Source organism: Centrocercus urophasianus, unplaced genomic scaffold (genome assembly GCF_019232065.1).
Source record: "Centrocercus urophasianus isolate 14NV4802_14NV808 unplaced genomic scaffold, USGS_Curo_1.0 seq_11, whole genome shotgun sequence".
NCBI lineage: Eukaryota > Metazoa > Chordata > Aves > Galliformes > Phasianidae > Centrocercus > Centrocercus urophasianus.
In genome coordinates this window covers 6,868,780-6,889,140 of record NW_024884253.1, presented here as the reverse complement: position 1 = coordinate 6,889,140, position 20,361 = coordinate 6,868,780, and the positions used below count along the sequence as shown (strand labels likewise).

General features: G+C 38.2%; 1 protein-coding gene across 1 annotated transcript in view; it reads left to right on the top strand.

The window, feature by feature from the left end:
- Positions 1-20,361, top strand: part of TG (thyroglobulin) — a 139,434-nt gene that overhangs the window by 29,436 nt on the left and 89,637 nt on the right. Inside the window, exons 20-29 of the mRNA XM_042833912.1 lie at positions 2,406-2,630; positions 8,176-8,325; positions 9,520-9,690; positions 12,907-13,029; positions 14,419-14,534; positions 15,313-15,421; positions 15,900-16,097; positions 16,648-16,815; positions 17,398-17,463; positions 17,908-17,988. Of these exons, the coding sequence (XP_042689846.1) occupies positions 2,406-2,630; positions 8,176-8,325; positions 9,520-9,690; positions 12,907-13,029; positions 14,419-14,534; positions 15,313-15,421; positions 15,900-16,097; positions 16,648-16,815; positions 17,398-17,463; positions 17,908-17,988 (1,407 nt within the window). The remainder of the gene's footprint in view (positions 1-2,405; positions 2,631-8,175; positions 8,326-9,519; positions 9,691-12,906; positions 13,030-14,418; positions 14,535-15,312; positions 15,422-15,899; positions 16,098-16,647; positions 16,816-17,397; positions 17,464-17,907; positions 17,989-20,361) is intronic.

Here is a 20,361-nt window from a genome sequence, read left to right as displayed (position 1 = left end):
CTGCTCTTCAGAGAATTACTGTAGAGTTTCAGAAGAGGCAGCAGTCTGGTCTAGGGAGGTCAGACAACCTGCTGCCCATATACTCTTGGTACAATCAATTTCCATCATATTTTAAAGTGGCTTTGAATCTTTCTGTTTGAACAGTTTTATGCATCATCATAGGTCGTTTATACACATTGAGTGGGTAAATTGACTCTCTGATTTGAAAATCTATATTATTAAAATAGTTTTGATCTTTTCTTAGCTTCTTTATGGACAAGGGAGAAGTTTTGCTTTCCTTTTTTCCTACTGTGATCAAATTGAGAAAAAAAAATGCTAAACAGAGGCATAGAACATGCATGTGTTCTCAGTGAAGAACCTCAGTTCTAAATCATCAGTTGTGAACGTTTCATTACATTTTTTCTTACATACATTTTCATGTATTAAATTCTCAGGCTGTGCAAATCTCTTTCTGAGATGATGCCATTTGACTTGGCATCTTAAATCTTAGTTCTAAAATACTGAGGAAATACACAGAATTTTCTCTCTATTCAACAAGCAAAACCAGAAATGATTATAAAAATTAACTTTTGTTGGATGGGAATATAGTAGACTGTTCCCATCAGTGACACTGGAGGAAATCAGTCACAACATTGAGACATTCCACGGCTTACCTGTCTATTTGCCATGTATGAACACGTATATTATAGTTCAATGTCTGTTTATACATTCTGCCCATAAAATACACCATACAGACATAGATCCATGCACCCTCACAGGAACTTCATATTTATTGATAGTGTTATGAATGATTCAACACAGAAGGATTTTTTAAGTGAAGGAAATTCAGCACACCTATATGAGTTCTTACTGGTTTGACTCTTTGCTTCTTTTCTATGTGTGAATTCCCTCCAGCTGTCATTTCTAGGTTATTTTGAATTCTTCTACAGCTAGAAACAAGAAAACTCAGAAAGATATTTGCTTGAATATTAGACTAATCTGCTTGTTTCTGCTTTCAGTTATGAGATAATTTCTGGCAAAACCTTTGCAAATTGTTATTGGTTGTGTGGCAATCTCCAATTATTTTCTCACAAGCTAAGTATCAATTTGGCTTGAGGTTGAACACAATTGTATGCTATTTTTTTGTTCTGTTATGTGTCGGCATAACAGAAAAATAAGTTGCTCAAAGCTGGAAGAAACAGAAAACTGAGAATATGAACAGCATAGCTGGAGGCTTGTACCTACCTGCGAAATTCTCTCTTCACTCTCAGGAGTGAGGCCTGCCATGGGCTACAGTGCAATGTAGGGAAAGTCACCATGTGAGAGGGCAGCAGTACCTTCATCTATTTCCCTTAAACACGTCAGACACAACATCTTTGTGCAGTGTGTGAGGTGTAACATTCCTCACTCTCTCTTTACGCATATAACATCCTCCCTGTGAAAATTCAATGTCCAAGGTCATTGGTGTGCTTGCAAACCTGAAGTACACAGTGTGCAGGACTTCCCATTTGCTGGGTTACAGGGCTGTACACCACCCGTAGCTATGGGAGGTCTTCATAACCTGTACCAACATTTAGGTCAGGGCCTGCTGAGATGAACAGAACACGGAAGCTCAAAAAGTTCTCTGGGAACACTGTTCCTTGGAGTGCTTCTGGTGCAGCCAACTGGGGAACTCACTCCTTCTCTTATGCTGAAAACTGTCCTGAAGCAAGTAATCAGAAAAAGAAGTTACCTGGAAAACTATGAATATGGGAAGCATGGGTAGATGCTCACTATTTTCCAGCTTTAAACACCAGCTTCAGCAGCTGTGAGGGGAGTGCCTATTGGATCAGTAGTGTGACAGAACCTGATTATTATATAGTTATGAATGTCTTCAAAACCAAATAAATAAAATGCTACAGAAGAACCAAATATAGCCATTGAAACAAGAGAAACAAATCACATTTTGTTTTCTGGTACTTCAACTTTTGTGCTTGCTATTTTTTCTTTTGCCCTGCCATTACCTGAAGGTGGACTAGATAATCTTTAAAAACACCTTCCAACCCAAACCATTCTCTAATTCTATAAGCCTGCAGGAGTTCAAGAGATGTTTGGACAATGCTCTCAGAAATATGGTTTAATTTTTGTGTAGTCCTATGTGGAGCCAGAAACTGGACTTGATGATACTTGTGGCTACATTCTAACTGAGGTTTCTAACTGATTCTATGATTATTGCATTAGCACCTCTACACATACTAAATTTAGGACTTTAATACTGTAAACAATACACACATTCATTCTTTTCTGCTGTTTGCTAGCATGCTTGTATTTTTTATTTGAATCTGCTGATGCTGTTAATTAATACAATATTTATCACTCTTTATTTTGTTATCCATTTCCCCATGAGGGATCTCCTTCATATTATTTTCTTACATTATTTCTTTTAGAAAATGCACTTGTTGGAGAAAAACTCATTGGAGCGTTTATTAAAGAGATTGAGGATGGTCGTTTTCTGCTGTATTTAGACTCCAAGCAATTCCCAGCAGATTCGTTCATTGATTTTCCCCAAGATGAAGAGTTTGATTTGTCTCCAAGAGTGCAGCTGGGATGTAGAAGAGGGTTTCGAAGAATTTCATCTCCTGAGAAAATTGTCCCAAATGCACAAGGATGTGGTATGCCTCAGTTTAGCTTTCCCTTCTTTGATTATGTTAGGGATTGATATAAAAGTACAGTCCATAAGTCATCAGCAAGATTGTGTTTATGGTTAATAGGTCAAAGGCATAAAGAGTCACTTTCAGTGGCAAATCTGAGGAGGGACAGGAATTGTTACTTTGGTTACTGTTTAGTCCTTGCATTGTAGATGGATTTGAGCCACTTATTTAGAAGTAGACTTCCTGGCACTGGCACTGTATGGAAGGTTTCACTAACATTTATTGGGATGTTTTCTGATCTGTCTGGTATTAAAAGGTCTTTCTGTATCACGCATGATCCTTACTAAGAAGCAAAGATAATATAGTTAGTGCTTTGTATGATTATACACTACCCAGAATAGAAACCTAGCTACAGAAATGGCAGAAATCTTGAGTCTGAGAATTCTTGGGCCAAGTCCCAGCCAGCTCACATGGAAGCTTTCTCTGTGTTGGCCAACACCCAGACCTGATTGCAATTCTGCCCTTTTTTTCATCTTCTTCTGTTTAGTCTACTTCCCTGGAATGGGCTGTCTTTCTGTCAACATCCTGCTTGGGGCTGCCAAGCCTACCTCTTCACAGGATCCCTGTGTATCACCAAAAACCCTCTGCCTTAACAGCACTGCTCGCATTTCCATTTTCATCAACCATCCTACAGTGCAAGCCTCACTGTTCTTGTTGACCCAGTGAGCCTCAGTGATTCTGTGCCTTTCTGATGTCAGTTTAGGATACATTAATTTTGTCTAACTCTTTTGGAAACTGAGTAGGGATAGGTATAAGAGCAACAACAGAAAGTATGGGATAAATTTTCCCAATTGTGGAGTTTTTTTAATGGCTGAACTTCTATGCTATGTAACCTAAGTTAGAGATCCTAAGGACAAATCCAGGCACATGAAAAGAACTTAGCTCTGTGCTTGGTTTGGTGGTTCTCTACAAATTAAGAGTGCTTCCTAATGTTCAGCTGATTACAAGAACAAGAACAAATGTCTTTCAGGGATCTGCTGTCAAGGGATTTGAATAATAATGAAAAAGGGAAATACCTGTGCTCTTGTGTCTGTAAACTTAAAACCAGATGGATTAAGTGCTGGCAGCAAGCTAGGGAAGCTCAGCTTGAGTTTATGCATGTTTGTGAATTCTGCAGCTGCATTCAGGTACATATTGTTGTAGATAATAGGAAGAGAGCATAAAAACTGCTCATATGTTTTGAACCCAAAGTGCAGTCACTGTGGCTGAAACACTGATGTACCTGAAGTTAAATGATCACTTTGTGCATAAGCCTTGCATGCTGCCAGGTTTCTGTTTGGTTTGGAGTCTCCTGCTTTAAAGCAAAGAGGTTGCAGGGGAGAACTATCATGTAGGAATCTTCTAAGCTCAGGAACATTTTACTTCAGCTGCCATTTCTGTTACCTTTTAGGAATGATCTCAGAGCAAACAAAAAAATGAAAGACACTGTATTTTTTCACACAGAAAATACTGCTGAAAATCTCTGAAGTCATTGTCACCATCATATTTTTCTTTCTCATATAATTAAAAATAAAAATGTAGCTTGTTATGTCTTTAACTTGGTAACTTGAATGAAAATAAGTTGGATGTAAATATTTTCATTTCTTGAATTCCTGCCAAATTAATCACTCTTGATTTTTATATGTTAAAAAAGAGAAAAAAAAGCAGTGTAATAGTAATAGTGCAATGGTGGATGTGAAGCACTGGAGGTGTTAGCTTGCTAATAGTTAGGATATTGGCAGATTTTTTTATTATTTTAAATGTTATGTGACTTGAATCCTGACAAAAAAAATGCTGAAAGGGAAGCCTTCAAGTCTATGAACATATTTGTGCTCGACCTCTGCCTTTTCTCTCTATTCAGGAGAGTGAGTGTGATACCTTCTGTGGGTTCAACTGTATAGTTAGCATCAAAGGTGGTAGTTCATAAGAGAAAGAGTATTGCTATGGAGTTGCATACCATCTTCCCCTACATCACATGTCTGAATTTTACTGGCCTCTTCCTGAAGGTCTCCCTCTGACAGCATCTCTGTGTGAGGTTTGCCAGGCTGTAAAGCCGATATGGGACTCCACACTGTTCTGCTCCCTACAGAAATGGGCACCTTCTGGGCCAGTCTTGTGCAGAGGGTAGACCTGAGTTGGATGGATCGTGCATTTCTGCATGAAAGGGGTACAGCAGACCTATGTAGCAGCTTTCTCTTGAGAATTCACCAGCATAACAATTTATTTGATGTGTAATTAAATTATGTAATTATATAATTTGTGACTAAAGTGAGTTTACTAGAATTGAAAAATAGTAGTGCATATGAAGGGTGGTGTGTGCTGTGCTCCATAATTTAGAGACAAGTCAAGCCAGTTTCAAAGATGAGCTGCTTTGCCTCGTATTAAGCATGGCTTTTTGGACAGGCAAGGCTGAACACCAGGTAGCAGATTTTGTCAGTGTATCTGGTCACTTTCCTACCTTCAGCATTGCATGCGTCCTTTTAAGGAAAGGACTTCAAAGCATCGAGGCACGAATCAGCTCTGAGCTACTGCTGTTCTTAGCTTGGACCTGTAAGGGTAAATTGACTGCAGTTTCAGTTCATCTCTGTGGTCTGCAACACTTTGAATTTTGGTTATTTAAACACGCCACACAGAAAAAGATTAATTCTTACAGAGAATCCAGAGTAAGTAACAACTCTCTGTTACTTAACAAGATGTACTGCTGTACCGACTAAAGGTATCATTATTTATTAAGTGAAATCCATCCCAAAAGAACTTTCAGTGAACTGTATCTTTAAGCCAAATTTTTCCTACAGGGATAGAGGCCTTCAGGAAGCGCTGAATTAATTTGCCTTGTGAGTCAGATCATGTGTATTTGTACCAACTAGATGTAGGGAAAGGCACTCAGTAAAGCCAACATCAGAGAAATATGGGAAGGAGATGATTTATCTTCCAGATATTGGCAGAAATTTCTTATTCTAAGATGTCATAGGACATGCTGGACCATTTTATGTTGCAGGGCTGAACATTTTATTTAAATGTTGGAGTTAGGAATTCTGTTTGTTCTCCAATGATGCAGTACTTTATTTTTTGTTTGGTTTAGTTTTATTATGCGCATTATGGATAAGTAATCTGGTCATTTATCCTGTTGGGATCTATTTCTCTTCTTCTCCTCTCTCACTGTTTATTTCAGGAGGAAATCTTAAAGCTTATTGTGATTTACCTTTGTTTTACTGTACATTTTTATGCTCACTCCTTTTGTTATTTAGAAAGCTTGTTAAATTCTATCAGAACTGCTTTGACCAGAGCATAACCCAAATCAAAAACAGCACTGGTTTTATAGCCAAGCTAGCAACTCAAGGCTTCATTAGTAATTGATGGATCCAAGAATCTGGAATCCCACAAATCTCCTCCTGGAGGAAGGAGAGAGCAGTGCAAGCATTGAGTAGCAATCTGTTGTAATAATTTTTAAGTATACTCAGTGTGGGGAGAGCTGATCTTAAGCAAAATGAGGCTTCTGTGGAGAGCATTATCCCATTGCTTTGGAGCTGCTTTGCCATTCTCCAATTAGTTGCTCTTTGGCCTGTAAATGACTACTCAGTATGTTGCTCCCCTGGTATGCAGAGGCCTTAGTTGGCTTAAAAGCAAGGCCAGCTTAAAGACCTCATGTGCTGCATTCAGAGATTTAATTTGGGACCATTTTAATTTTTTATTTTATTAGTTTTGTTTTATTTTCATATTTAGGGAAATTAAGTTTGAGTCCACTGGTAACACTTAGCTCTGAGATAGCCTCAAGACTATCCTCTAGTTTCTTATCTTGTTAAAACATTAAAGCTTGCAAGAGTTGTGTTTGATGGTTTGTCCAACTTTCAGAGTCACACACTAAACATGAGCACAGATAGATTAACCTACAGCTGATGCTACACATGCTTTCAAGAGCTGTGGATTCTAGAAAACATCAGTCTCTGCACCAATGTTTTGCTCTTTTTTTTGCTGTTCTTCATGTCTTTTTGTCAATCTAATGTGAGACAAAAAGTTGTTCTACTTTCTTAAAATGTGATTAGACACAGATGTTACATCTGCATCATGACCATAACTACAGAAAGAAGAAGATGCTTTGAAAGCTTGATTTCTTCTTTTATAAAATTCAATTGCTTAATTAGTCACTCCTATCCTTTGTGTTTTGCCTTGGATTTAGGCATGGATTACTCATTTCATTTTATTTTCTTCTACTGCTGTTCATTTGAAATGCTTATGATTCTTTTTGCATGTGTTAGAAAATGTCATTAAAATGTATCAGACACAGTTGCATATTAAGCAATATGCATTAGAAAGTGGAAAACTGTCTCATCCAGGATTTTTTTGTTCTTTAGTGGGTTTCAGATATGTATTATAACTACTTGAGAGGAAGAAAAAGTCAGCCTCTCTGTTGTCTCATCCTGGAATTTCCCATTGGACCACTTAGAGGAAGTGAAGGAAGATACGATCATTTTGACGCTAGCTGTCTTTTTCATCTGTTATAATTTAGGTGCTTCAGCAAGTTAAATTAGCTCCCATGTGCTGGTGGAAATTCATCATATGAGTTGTAGTGGAGATGGCCAATTTTCCATCATGGTTTCTCTCTAATACAAGCTTAAACTGCTGTCAAAATGCAGGGCAAGAACAGAAATGAAGTTTTGCACCTTGCCAAAGTCCCAAAATATACATTTGATAGTGTTTTGAAGGAAAAGTGCATCTGGAAAGCAGCTGTGAAATAACAAGTAAAGGTATTGTCCTGCAAATATATCTGTGACTCTTCTGCTTTAATGATCATCTGAATGATCTGGAGGGAAAGATGGTATTGCATGACCTCCCAGAAGAAAAAGAGTTTTCTTTGGAATATGCAACAGTTCAGCTGGAAATATTACTTCTGAAAACATAATTTTCAGAACAATCCTATTTTCGGCCTAAGGATATCTGTTTTGTATTGGGGTTGTCATGTGCACAACTAACTAACTAGTGACTTTTAATCCAGCCATTTCTATTTAGCTTGGAAGTGCTTACAAAAACTTCTTTACTAGGAATTCTGAATGAAATAGTTACCAGATGGTGAATTTCTGTGCAATGTTTTTGGAATTTTTACTCACTGGAGTCTTCCTCTTTCTGCCTGTAGTTTTTGAGGAAGTGACTCTGTAGCTCCAGTTCCTTTCTTTCACACAGTGCATTATCTTATTACAAATGGGTTTGACAGTATTCAGCTGAAATCAGGCCTGCACTTAGTGTTTCCAAAGAGTGTGTAGTGCATTATTTCAGGTGTGTTTTTAGGATGATCTGAAAATAAGAAGCCATAGTATATATTCCAGGCAATTGCGAGTGTAATGAATATTTAAGGAGTGTTTTTGTTTTGTATTTTTTCTGTATTTTGTATTATTCCACTTAGAAATAGATGTATTAAAGGCTTGAAACCTTAGAAAGTCTACCAGCATGATAAATATACAATCATTCATGGATGTGCAAATGCCTGAAATGGTTGAATTCCATAAGAGTAACAATGTTGTTCTCTTTGCAGTTGTTTGTCCTCCAGGCACTAATTTCCAGAATGGTGAATGCATTCCCTGCCCTCTTGGCTACTATCAACATCAGGCAGGGCGTTTATCTTGCATCAAGTGTCCTGTGGGCAAAACTACCAACTCTTATGGGGCATTCAGTGCTGATGACTGTAAGTTGAGCCCATTTTTCCCTTTGTATTTTGACTTCAAATAACTGATGAGTATTGTTTTCCTCTGTCAGGTTGAAAATAAATCCTTTCTGACTTTTTTTTGAAACATTTTTTTTAATGGATGTAATCCTTTCTGCATATATTAAAAAATGTTTTTCAAGGACAAAATGAACTGTCTGGTGTTTACATCAAATGTGTGTGAGAAATGAGTGGTCAGTCTCATCCAGGATGTTGTGGTTCTTTGAGACATGTTCACTGTCCTGCGGAAAGACATCTGGATATTCAGTCAGCAAGAAACATCTGATATGGTCAATTTATTGGCATTTTCTTGAATATTAAAGGAATCTTTGCCTAGCTCTTTTAAGACCCAACTTTGATATAACACTTCTCAAAGTTGATATATTCAGTAAAGTTAGTGTATACATTTTAAATGACTTATTTTTGGAAGCAGTTCTATAAAGAATACCATTTGTTAAGCTCGTGGATAAAGCTAAAAGCAAGTAGTCACACTACAGACTTGGTATTATGGATGAGTACAGGAACTGCTTTGTTTTGTTCCAGTCTATGTATTCTCTTGGGTGAGATAAAACAGAAGGTTTATAATCACTCTAACATCAATTTATTTTTGCCTAAAGAAGACATCAGCCTGATTTGTCACCTTCATTTCTATATCTGTGTTCTCAGTGTAGGTATTGATCTCATGTGCTTTGTTGTTTACACATTAGGGATTGAAAAGTAGTTAGGAAGATGCTGCTAATTTAAATCAAAGTCATTAATCTTTAAGAAAAGAGAGTTAGCACCATATTTCCCACCAACAGTGGATTTTTTTTTTTTTATGTAACAAAAAAATTCTTGTGATAGCTCTTGTGGTGTTCTTCGTAACATTTCATGGGTCCATTGCAATAAGCACTGAACAAGCCTGTGTGAAAATACAGTTCCTTCTCTGTACTGCTCTGCTTTACAGCACTTATTACAAGGGAGGTTGTATTCATACAGAAAATCCCGGAAATGTTCTGAATGTGATTTACAAAGAAGTGAGATAAGCATATCTTAAAGAATAAAACATCACATATTTATATGATGAGATTAATATTCAGAAAAGTTTCTATTGTACTTAAAGTTTTTTGTCCTGTTGATGCTTCAAAGCCCAGGGAAAACATTGTTAAACCTCTCCTTTTTTCACCCTGCTTACAGGTATTACTTACTGTCAAGGCAATGAGCAGGGTTTGCAGTGCAATGAGGATGGCCAGTATAGGCCTTCCCAACAAGACCCTGACACTAACAAATCCTTCTGTGTTGATGACTTTGGAGCGGCTCTGGATTGGACTGAAACAGATGATCTCCTTACAGACTATGAGTGCTCAGGTAAGAATGATATTTGGATATGTTTTCATCCAATGTAAGTGTAACTGCCTTATGAAATGACCCAGTGCTCCACAGCTGGTTTGCCAGCATACTCATTTTCCCATACTTGTGGCCTCTGCCTTCAGCCACATTGCTCCTTGCTTCTGTCTTTTCATGACTGGATTGACAAAGTCATTTCCTGTGAGCGGAGAGAGAAGATTTCTTTCACTCTCCAATGGCTGACAGTGCTTTATGTATGCTGATCTCCTGAGCTGAAGAATAACGAGTGGGCTAAGGGGAACAAAGCAGAATGATGAATTTTGCTGTAAAATTATCACTCATCCATGTGATCCTGTAAAACAGACTATGTTTTACAATGACTTCATAGCTGTGGCATAACATCACTGTCTGGGCTTGTGCTTTATGGTATTCGACTTAGTGAACATGTCCTTGCAAACTGGGGAAACTTCCTTCTGCTTGAACACAATTGTGAAATTGCAGTTCTCAAACAATTTTGGAAAACAAAGTTAAACAAACAGTAAAACAAAACAAAATGGGGAAAAAAAATTCCAACACTATCGCCCCACAAAAAACAAAAGAAAACAAAAAAACAAACAACAACCAGCCATGATATTCCAAACATTTACCTAATTCTCCACCACTTCTGGAGGAGCCTTTGGAACAGCTGAAGTGGAATTCCGAAAAAATGAAATAGAAGAGATGACAGAAAGACAAAGTAGAAAGTAATTTGTTGGAAGTCCAACGGAAAAGATGCAAAATGAGGGCTTCATCAAGCTGGATGTTGTACATGTAAGCATCTGCTAGAGATCTATACTGAAGTCATCCATCAAACAGTCCCCAGACTGCTTGCAATAAGGTTTAACTATGACCCTCAAACCCAAAACTTTTGCCTTTCCCAAAAATTAGTCTTCCAGCATATTTTATACTTATTATATAACTAGCATCAAATTTAATGGAATATTCGCTTCAGAAATTGATGTTATGTTAAGCTCTGAATTGGAGACTTTTTATCTTTTCTCTACTTTTCTTCCATATTACTGAAGTAGAGAAAATGGAGGAATGGAATATCAGAATTAAAAAATTAAACACAAAAGCAAAACAAGCAAACCAAAAAGAAAAATAATAGAGAAGCATTCAAAGTGCTTCCAACTTTGAATTAGAAATGAGGGCAGCAAACAATTGCAAACAACATAAAAATACAGATTCTTTTCATTTTTATGAAAATATGTACATTCTGTTTTCAGCTAGGCATCACTGAAAGTTGCAGATGTAAAAAGTTTACTGTAGAATTAGGCTAATGCTTATGTTGTGTTCTCCTGTATTCCTTGGAAGGAAAAAATCTTCCAGCTCTGTTTATGCCTCTCCCTAGTTGCACTGGAGTACAAGAACTTTTTTTTTTTTTTTTAGTTTTTGAGCTTTTGGCTAGCCCTTATGTTTTTTTCTGAGCAGAAATGATGGTTTTATCAAAAGCACCTGCTCACTCAGCCCTGACAACACTGAACATTTGCTTCTGATTTAGCCTGACTATTTTGCTGTAGGAGTACAAATGATTGTTTTAAGAACTTATCCCTGAATTTTATTTTGTGGTTTATGCAGTTGTTGCAGGGAGAAAGGCTTGGGATCTTCCAGCTGAACCTCTGTGCCTGAGTGTGCAGGGAAGTGAAGGGCTGAACCTCCAGCTCTTCTACTGGCAAATATCTCACACTGGCTGAGATTGAACCAGGACTCCTGCTTTTTAGCTCTGTAAGATCTAGATCTGGTGTTCATTGCAATGAGCTGAAGGTCTGAATTGGCTCGATGAGACTGCAGAAGAGGAGGCTGAAGGGAAAGCTTGTTTTACTCTACAACTACAATAAAGACAGCTGTACTGAGGATGTTGGTCTCTTTTCTCAGATGACAAATGTCAGGATGTGAGGAAATGGGCTCATGATGCGCTAGAGGAAGTTTAGACTGGATATCAGGAATTATTTCTTCACAGAGAGGATGGTCAAGCATTGGAATAGGCTTTCCAGGAAAGCGATGGAGTCTGCATCCCTGGAAGTATTAAAGAGACATGCAGATATGGCAGTAAGGGACATGGTTTAGTAGTGGGACTCAGTAGATCAGACTGGTGGTTGGACTGGTGATCTCTAACATCTTTGGCAACCTAGATGATTCTGTGGTTAGAATGTATGGAATTTTGAGCAGAAGCCTGACAAGACAGGGGTGAAGTCACCACATTCTTCCGTTCTCCTTAGCATGTTGTGCTCACTGAAAGATATTAGTTTATCAGCTGATGGATGCACTGTATCAAAAAATCTGTATAAGTAATAGAAACCTGAGCAGAGTGGTTGCAATGTCTCTCTGTGTCCCTTCACTGTCTATAAAATTCTTCAAGGCGTAGCCAGGGCCAAACCTGAGCTTAAATGAATGCTTGTCTGCATTTGGTGACCTTTGGATTTTGCATCACAGAATCATAGAATTGCTCAGTTGGAAAAGACCTTAAAGATCATCAAGTCCAACTGGAGCCTGACCATAATACCCAAACTCTAACAACCCACTGCTAGGCCCTTTCTCCAGACCCCATGAGCTTTTCCTAATTTGTGAATAGTCTTGCTTGATGGGCTTCCTTACACACATGTGCAATGTGCAGATTGGAGAGAGTAGATTTAAATCAAGTGACAGTCTGTAGTTAACTGTGAGGGTCAAAAAGGAGCATGCTGACTGCGCCACCTACAACAAATCCCTGAGCTTTAAGTTAGTGGACAACAATTGTTTTACGCTCCTAAACATGAGAATTAAGCTCCTAGATTTCCTTTGTAGCCAAGTTCTGTTGGAGCTGACTTTTATTTCAGTGATTGTTTTTCAGAAGGTTGGTCCCCCTGTTGACTCAGTAGTTCATTCTGTGCCATGAGCAAGTAATAGGAGACAATCAGTCTGCTGCTGGCTGGGAAGTCTCACCCGAATATGAACTGCCAGACCACCTCTTGCTAACTGCTTTTGAAAGATATTGTTGTGCTGTTTTTGCAGAACAGAAATACACGCCCTTATGAAAGTACCTCCTCAGCTTTCTTGTAGGCCCACTTTGTTCCTCTTGTCTCCTTTGTTACCTGTTGAGTCAGAATATGTCATGTAGTGAGTTATTTCCCTGTAAAAATCCTTAATTTTTTGCTTCTAGCCAAAGTCTCCTTGTCTCTCTCTAGCATGGGAACTGATACTTGTGTCTTTGGTTTTTAGTGCTCAGAAAATTTGAGAGAGTTCCTGCCTCTACATTCGTTTATGGGTCAGACAAAGTTCAAATACTCCAATCTCAGTCATTTGGGAGAGACCTACAAAGTCTAACTTTTCAATGCATTTCAGGTAAGGAAAACTGTCAGAAAATCTGTGCAGACAATAGAAACCATCTTGGAGAACTCTGAACCCTTTTGTATGATGAACTTATGGATAAGGTCCTAGATGAACTATGTCTCTTTAAAGGTACCTCGCCCTGTGTCTCCTAATGCAGACTTGTGAACAGAGGTAGAGGTGTAGCATTCAAAATAAATACACCCTGGCTCTAATAACAAGGATAACCTGTGACAAGGGCTGATATTAAGCATTAGTCAAGCTTTGGAGCAAGCTGCCCAGGGAAGCAATGGAGTTATCATCCCTGGAGACGTTCATGTATTGTATAGATGTAGCAATTAGGGACATGGTTTAGTGATTAGACGTATTCTGGGAGTACACACAGGGCTTCACAGATTCAGTTAGTGTAAGATTTTTTGCACCTAGCCTTGAAACTGGAGATACTTAAAAGCAAGGCATTTCAGTCATGAACTTAGGAAGGTATAGAGGCCACAGAGTCACAGAATGGCCCAGGTTGGAAGGGACCTCAAGGATCATGAATCTCCAACCCCCTGCCATTTTGGCAAGCTATGTATTCAATGCATGTAATTTGTATTTTTATTATAAAAGAGAAGGTTGCATTTTCTTTTTTTTTTAATTAAAAGATTGGATCAACGAAGTGAAGAAACAGCATATGAGCTTATATTCACTGCCAAATGGCAATGCCAGTCTAAAATATTACTGTATAGGATAGGAATAGCCTTCTCTCTCTGCTCCTGTGCAGTTGTATAGTTTAGTTTATATTCTGATGGTGTTCTGGTCTAAACTGTTTTATTTTATGCAAGAAATATTTGGAAACAATTTTGCCTCCTGTTTTAGGAGCAAAGCTGTGGGAGCCTATTAGTGGTGGTAGCATATAGGCAAAAGGATCTTCCGCTGCTCATAACTTTGGAAGGGGATGGCTGCTCACTGACTTACACTAATCAGTAAGCATGATTTTAGAATTTCATGTTTCATTACCTTCAATCATGCTGATTTTGACCACAACCTGTTTGCTGTGGAGTTACTGTCTTGTGCAGATACGCTAAGTGGTTTGTGTGAGTCATCCCTACCTTCCACAGGCAAAATTATCCAGCAGACAAATATTTAGTTAAGTGGTTAGACTTAATTCATCTGTTGGTGAAGGGTGCCCAAATACATTTTATATCATCTAATTACTTAAAAACTTAAGTAAACTTAATAACTTAACTTAAGAAAACTTAATGCTATACTAAATGGTTGAAAGCCAAAGTTCATCTGACATGTGAAACTGCAGTTTCATAGAGGTATGAAAAAATAGGTAAATGGCAGAAGACAGAGGAATTTGTAGCAAAAGTTGTAGGTATGAAATACTACGAAACTTCAGGTTTCCTCTTTGTTTTTCAGACTGTGATAAGGAAGAAGCTTGCAGTTTTGCTGCTGTAACCCCTGCTGATGCCGAAATATTGTGTGATTTATACAGTGCTGCTGAAGTCAACTTCAACTGCACCACCTCTGGATTGGTAAAAACTGCCATATTTAAAAATCTGTTTACTGTAATACTGTAGGTGAAATATAAGTAGAAGGTATCACAAAAGAAGAGCAGGAAATTATCTGATTCCTTGGACACTGTGTTATAAATTCCTTCAAGCTGGCAGAGAAACTACAACCAGTCATTGCCAAAAGTGGCACTGAATGCCTCAAAGTTTCCATGAAACACCACACAGCACTTCTCAAAACATATTGAACTCCTGCAGTCTGAATATCAAGTGAACTTAAACAGTGCTTTCATTTGAATAATCAGAATTAGGAGCATCTGGGTCAGTAACTATGTCACCTGAATGGTCATCATTTCTCAGTCCCTTCCTCCTGTCCAAGCTTTGAGTCAAAGGCTTTTAGAGGGTGATGACACACTGGAACAAGTTGCCCAAGGAGGTTGGTGGATGCCCCATCTCTGGAGGCATTCGAGGCCAGGCTAGATGTGGCTCTGGCAACTCTGCACATAGCAGGAGGGGTGAAACTAGGTGATCATTATCGTCCCTTTCAACCCAGGCTATTCTATGATTCTATGTCTTTAACAGTTTCCTACTCGTAACTTTCTAAACACAGCACAGTGGCACTGAAGATCAGCTGAGATTTCTGTTTGACAAGATAAAAAGCATCTCCAGTGGGCCACAGCAAGCTGTGGTGGTTATAAACTGTGTGTGATAATTCTTCCCTCTGTTTATGGCTAAGGAAAAGATGTTTTAACAGAGGAAGTTGGTTAGGTTACATTTATTTCATGCATATTTTCTGTCTCAGGTGCAAGGTGCTCTGGGGAATCCTGCTACCACTAGCATTGGTCGTCTCAGCTGCTTGCTTTATATCAGGAATCCAGAGGGAGATGCTGTGATGGTCTATTTGAAGAAAGGTACCAGATGCAACTCAGAGATCTGTCAGATTGCTGTGCCTGAAACTGTGGATACTTCTGAATAGGATCTCAGTGATGCAGGGGAACATATTTGTTCAAGAAGACATAATTCTGTTCAGGGCTTAATGCTGAATGGTCGCCCATATACCTCACTAAATCTTCCTTTCAAATCTTGTTCCCCACAAATAAGAAATATGGCTGTTGATGACTTTTTCCATCAGTTAATACAAAAAACTGAATATCCAAAGTATTATACTTTCCTAAATGGCAATATATTCTGGCTCTCTACTCATCTCTAAATGAACCAAACCATTTGGTAATCTCATCTTTTTTTTGAAACCCAAAGGCCAAGAAATGATTTTTAAATCTTAGCTTTTACCATAAAACTTTAAACCAACTCCAGCCTGCAGGCATTCTGAAATCATCACTTCTCTACTTGAGTTCTTCTGAACATTTTTTTTCTGTTCTGTCTGCCCAGCACAAGAATTTAACTCATCTGGACTCAAGACCTTTGAAAGGACCAGTTTTCAGAATGTGCTTTCTGGTGTGTATCGTTCCATGGCTCTCTCAGCAGCTAGCACATCTTTGACAGATGCTCAGCTCTTCTGCAGACAGACTTGCAGCAGGGACTCTTGCTGTGATGGCTTCATCTTCAGTCAGATTGCACTTGATGGAGGTACTGTCTAAACACTGCAAAATGAAATATTTCTTTGGTAAACATACATAAGAGGTTAAAAAAAAAAAACACCAAAAAAACAAACACAACAAACCAGCACTCAGTAGAGCTCATTTTTGGATGCTCTACACTTATCTCTGCACCACTGACATTTTCTGGCATAGGCAGATTTTGAGTAAGGCCTGAGATTTGACCTGATGCATTAAAGACCTGAAGTAGAACATTTTTCCTGTGGAGAAATGGACATTTTACTGAGAACCCTGTTGGGCATTGTCAGATAATAATAATATTTTATTAGGTGATAACAGTATGAGCTTGAACTGAGGCTACAAATGTTTGAGTTAGGTGTGAATGTCTAACGTGAGAAGTCCAAACTGAAAGTATTGTTCTGATTTTCATATTTCTTAGTTGACAATACAAATAAGTAGCTATCTCAGTAACACAAGTTCAATTGGCAGTTAGAGAAAGTATTGAGATGCTTGGATGTAAATCTCTATGTACGTGAATGGCATTATGGCAGTGATGCAATTCTCACTTCCTGTGAACCTAGGTACCATCTTGTGTAGCTTGATGACAGCCCCAGATGTGCTGATCTGCAATGCAAACGGTTGGAATCCAACACAAACATCAGTCATAAACGAAATATGCAGAGGTCTGAGCTACGACGAAGGAGAGAAAATCTTCTCCTTCACCCTGGGAGGGCAAGTGTTCAGTGCAAGTATGTCAATGAATTAACTTAATTTACATTACTTCTCTTTAATTTGTCTACAGAATCTGCCTTTTCTTCCAGCCTGCTCTTGTGCCTTCAATGTTGTTTTGTTTTGTTTTTTTTTCTCAAGAAAGTCCATATCTGTACAAGTGTAAGAGAATTAAACCTCCCAAATCAAATGTATTGTTAGATGGACTTACCTTTCTTTGGGAACATTAGGGAAAGTCAAGAATGTACTACTTCTACTATGTTATCCTTTAATACTTCTAGCATTTAATTAAGGCAGAATCAAGTCAATAATCTTAAAGAAATGTAAACTGTGGGAAAAAAAAAAAAAAAAAAACAAAAAAAAAACAGGAAGGGATTTATTCAGATTAGCACAGAACAGTAACAGAAAATAAAATAAAACCTTGGTACCTGTGACCTAGACTAGAACCAGGGCACCTGTGCCATCCTTTCCAGGGTCTTGTGATGTAAATAAGGGAAAATATACTCTAAAGATGTGTTTTTAATTTAATTTCCATGCATTTCAGTGCTATCTATTTGCTTAATTTTAACAGCTGTTCTAATACACACTTTCTTCTTTACAAGTGTCTAAGCTGTCAGAAGAGGCAGAAAGAAATTTTACCACTTTTCAACAAGTGTTTCTGTGGAGAGGTAAGTTATCTCACAGGGCCTGTTATAAAATTTTATGGTGAAATGCAGGCAGTGGCAGCTGTGTTATATGAGTACCACTTGTTTAAACTGGAAGTATCTTTCTCAATTCGTTTGGTAATGTCCAACATGAGACATATACCGTGAAAAATTACACTGTGGAAACACTTGCCTTTGACCTATCAGTGTTCAAGGTACCACAAATAATTTGGACATTTGTAAGTAACTACAAATAGCTAGATGAATTGCTGAATTTTGGATTCGGTTTTTCCATTACTAATTTTTGATTCATGAGCTGGAGAAACTACATAAGGAGTTTTCCTAACTGGTACAGATTACTCCAAAATGTTTGCTGAAGTTAGGGAACTGAGGATGAGTTTATATTGTGGAAGAAAAGTAAACTGATAAAATGAATTATTGTGTTCTTTGATTCTTCTTGGGTTCTAGGCTCTGATATGGTCACCCGACCGGAAAGCTCTGAGTGTGATTCTACTGCTTTGAAGACAGAGGACAATATCATGTTATCAGGTATCACAGTAAAGGCAGACAGAGGAGACAGCAGAGGGAGGTGCTTAATTTAACCAGAGATTTTCATAGCACATATTTTCATATATGTACTGTGAGGATGTAGGTATTGTCAAGTACAAAAGGTTTCTCTTAAGCAGGAAATATGATGCAGATTTTGAGAAAGATGTTCAAAATGTAGTCCTCCTGCAAGGCACCACTGTCTGCAATTTTTTACCTGAGAAAATGTGGCAAGCTGCTGAGAGAACTTCTTCTTTTATACTTAATGAACTGTAAAGACTCAGGAAATATCACTCAGCTGAGAAAACATTTTACATAAACCCAGGGATTGAATTCTTAGTGTGGGCACATGGGCATGTGCTACTGACAATATGGAGTAACAATGAAACAGCAAACACAAGTGTTTCTTTCAAGTAGTTCTCCTCTTTTATTTCAGTGTCTGCTAAGTTATACTAACTAATTTGTATATCCCAAATCATTTATAATATGTGTTCCTCCAGACCTTCAAGCATCCAATTACCCTGAGCAACCTGATCTAGTGGTTGGCAACCTTGCCCACAGCATGGGGCTTGGAACTCGAGGATCTTTAAGGTCCCTTCCAACCAAAGCCATTCCATCACTCTATGAGTCCATGAATTCTAAAAGTGGAAGAGCAATGAAGCCTCATGACAGCATTTTGCTACCTCTCTGATGAGCTAAAATCTTTTCTGAGTAACCTTATTGGATGTCTGAGCATGCGTTTTATTCCATGTAAAATCTTTACACAAAGTACGTTGCTGATTTTGTTTCTGTAATGTGAATGGAAGATGAATTAAAATGTCTGTTTACCTAATAGCACTTCTATGCAATTAGTGGTGTTTTAAAGTCTAGACTTGAAAATAAGGAAGAGCTGTACTTAATATGGTGGATAAACTTCTCTTTGCATTTGCCTGCCAGAACATGAGATTGGCCCTCAGGGCTCCCCTTTTTCCTTGCTGTGGCCGATAATGTCATTAAAACCGGTAGTTATGCAAAGAATGCAGCTTCTTCCTTCATGTTTTAATCTTAGCTATGGCAAAAATGGTTTCAAGAGAAGCAGAGGTTGAAACTATGTGGTAACAAGACTTACAAATCACCTTCTCAGAAACATTATGGATAAGTTAGGGAAAATGTTTACAGAGCTTTTATTATTCGTGATCATGTTTAGAGCATGTTTTAGCATATATTTTCTATTTTCTGATGGAAATCTGATGATTTCTGATTATAGAAAATACTTGTGGGCACTTGTGATTGTGGATTTAGTGGGAATGATGATGATGGATCAGTAGTTGGATGATCTTGGAGGTCTTTTCCAACATTAATGATTCTATAATTCTATCCCAGTGCACTTCCCAGCATGTTATTAGATGCATTTAGATGCTTCAGCATTTCAGCTGCAGTTACGTGTCTTTGGTTTTCTGTTTTCATATTTTTGTCTGGCTGTCTTAGTGCATCCAGTTTTAAATAAAAAGAAACTCACAATGCAGGAGTAGCTGGTTGTGGGAACTGCTGATGATGTTCAGTAAATAGAAAGGTGTTTGTGGAGGAATTTGTAAGGCAGCAAAGAAGAGTGTTTCTCTGAATATTGTTGTTGGACCCTTATTTAAAGGCACTGATTTTAAAACATCCTTAGCTACCTGTGATTGTTTCAGAGAGATATGAGGAGCATATGAGGGCAGTGTATGGATGTCTAAGTATCAGAGGCTATAGACAGAAGGAATTATTTAAATAGGTCTGTGGGAGCCTAAACTAGGAGAAATACGTTAAATAACTGAAAGAGATATTAAGCCTGTTAAGAAAACATTTAACAAATAGGTGTAAATGCTTCCCAAGTGAATATAAGGAAACAGCTGTATTTTGGATCAATAAAACTAGATTTGTCAAGGTATCCCTAGAGCAGTATTATTCACTGTTAAACAGATGTTTTGCATGGCAGAGTAGAGACATCTTATTTCTAGGAGCTGTGATTCTTTCTTCTGTTTTTTTGTTTGGTTTTTGTTATTATTTATCTACTTGGTTGCTTTGGTGTCCAAATACTCTTGCAGTGCTGTGTTGTTCAGTGCAGTTCAGCAAGGAACAGCACTGACCAATCTGGTGGCCTTCTATGATGGAGTGATGGCATCGGTGGACAAGGGAAAGGCGACCGATGTCATTTACCTGGACTTGAGCAAGGCCTTTGACATGGTCCCCCACCACATCCTTATCTCCAAACTGGAGGGATGTGGATTTGATGGGTGGACCACCCAATGGATAAGAAGTTGGTTGAAAGGCTGCAGACAGAGGGTGGTCATCAATGGCTCTGTGTCCGGGTGGAGGCTGGTAACGAGAGGCATCCCCAAGGGGTCTGTCTTGGGACCG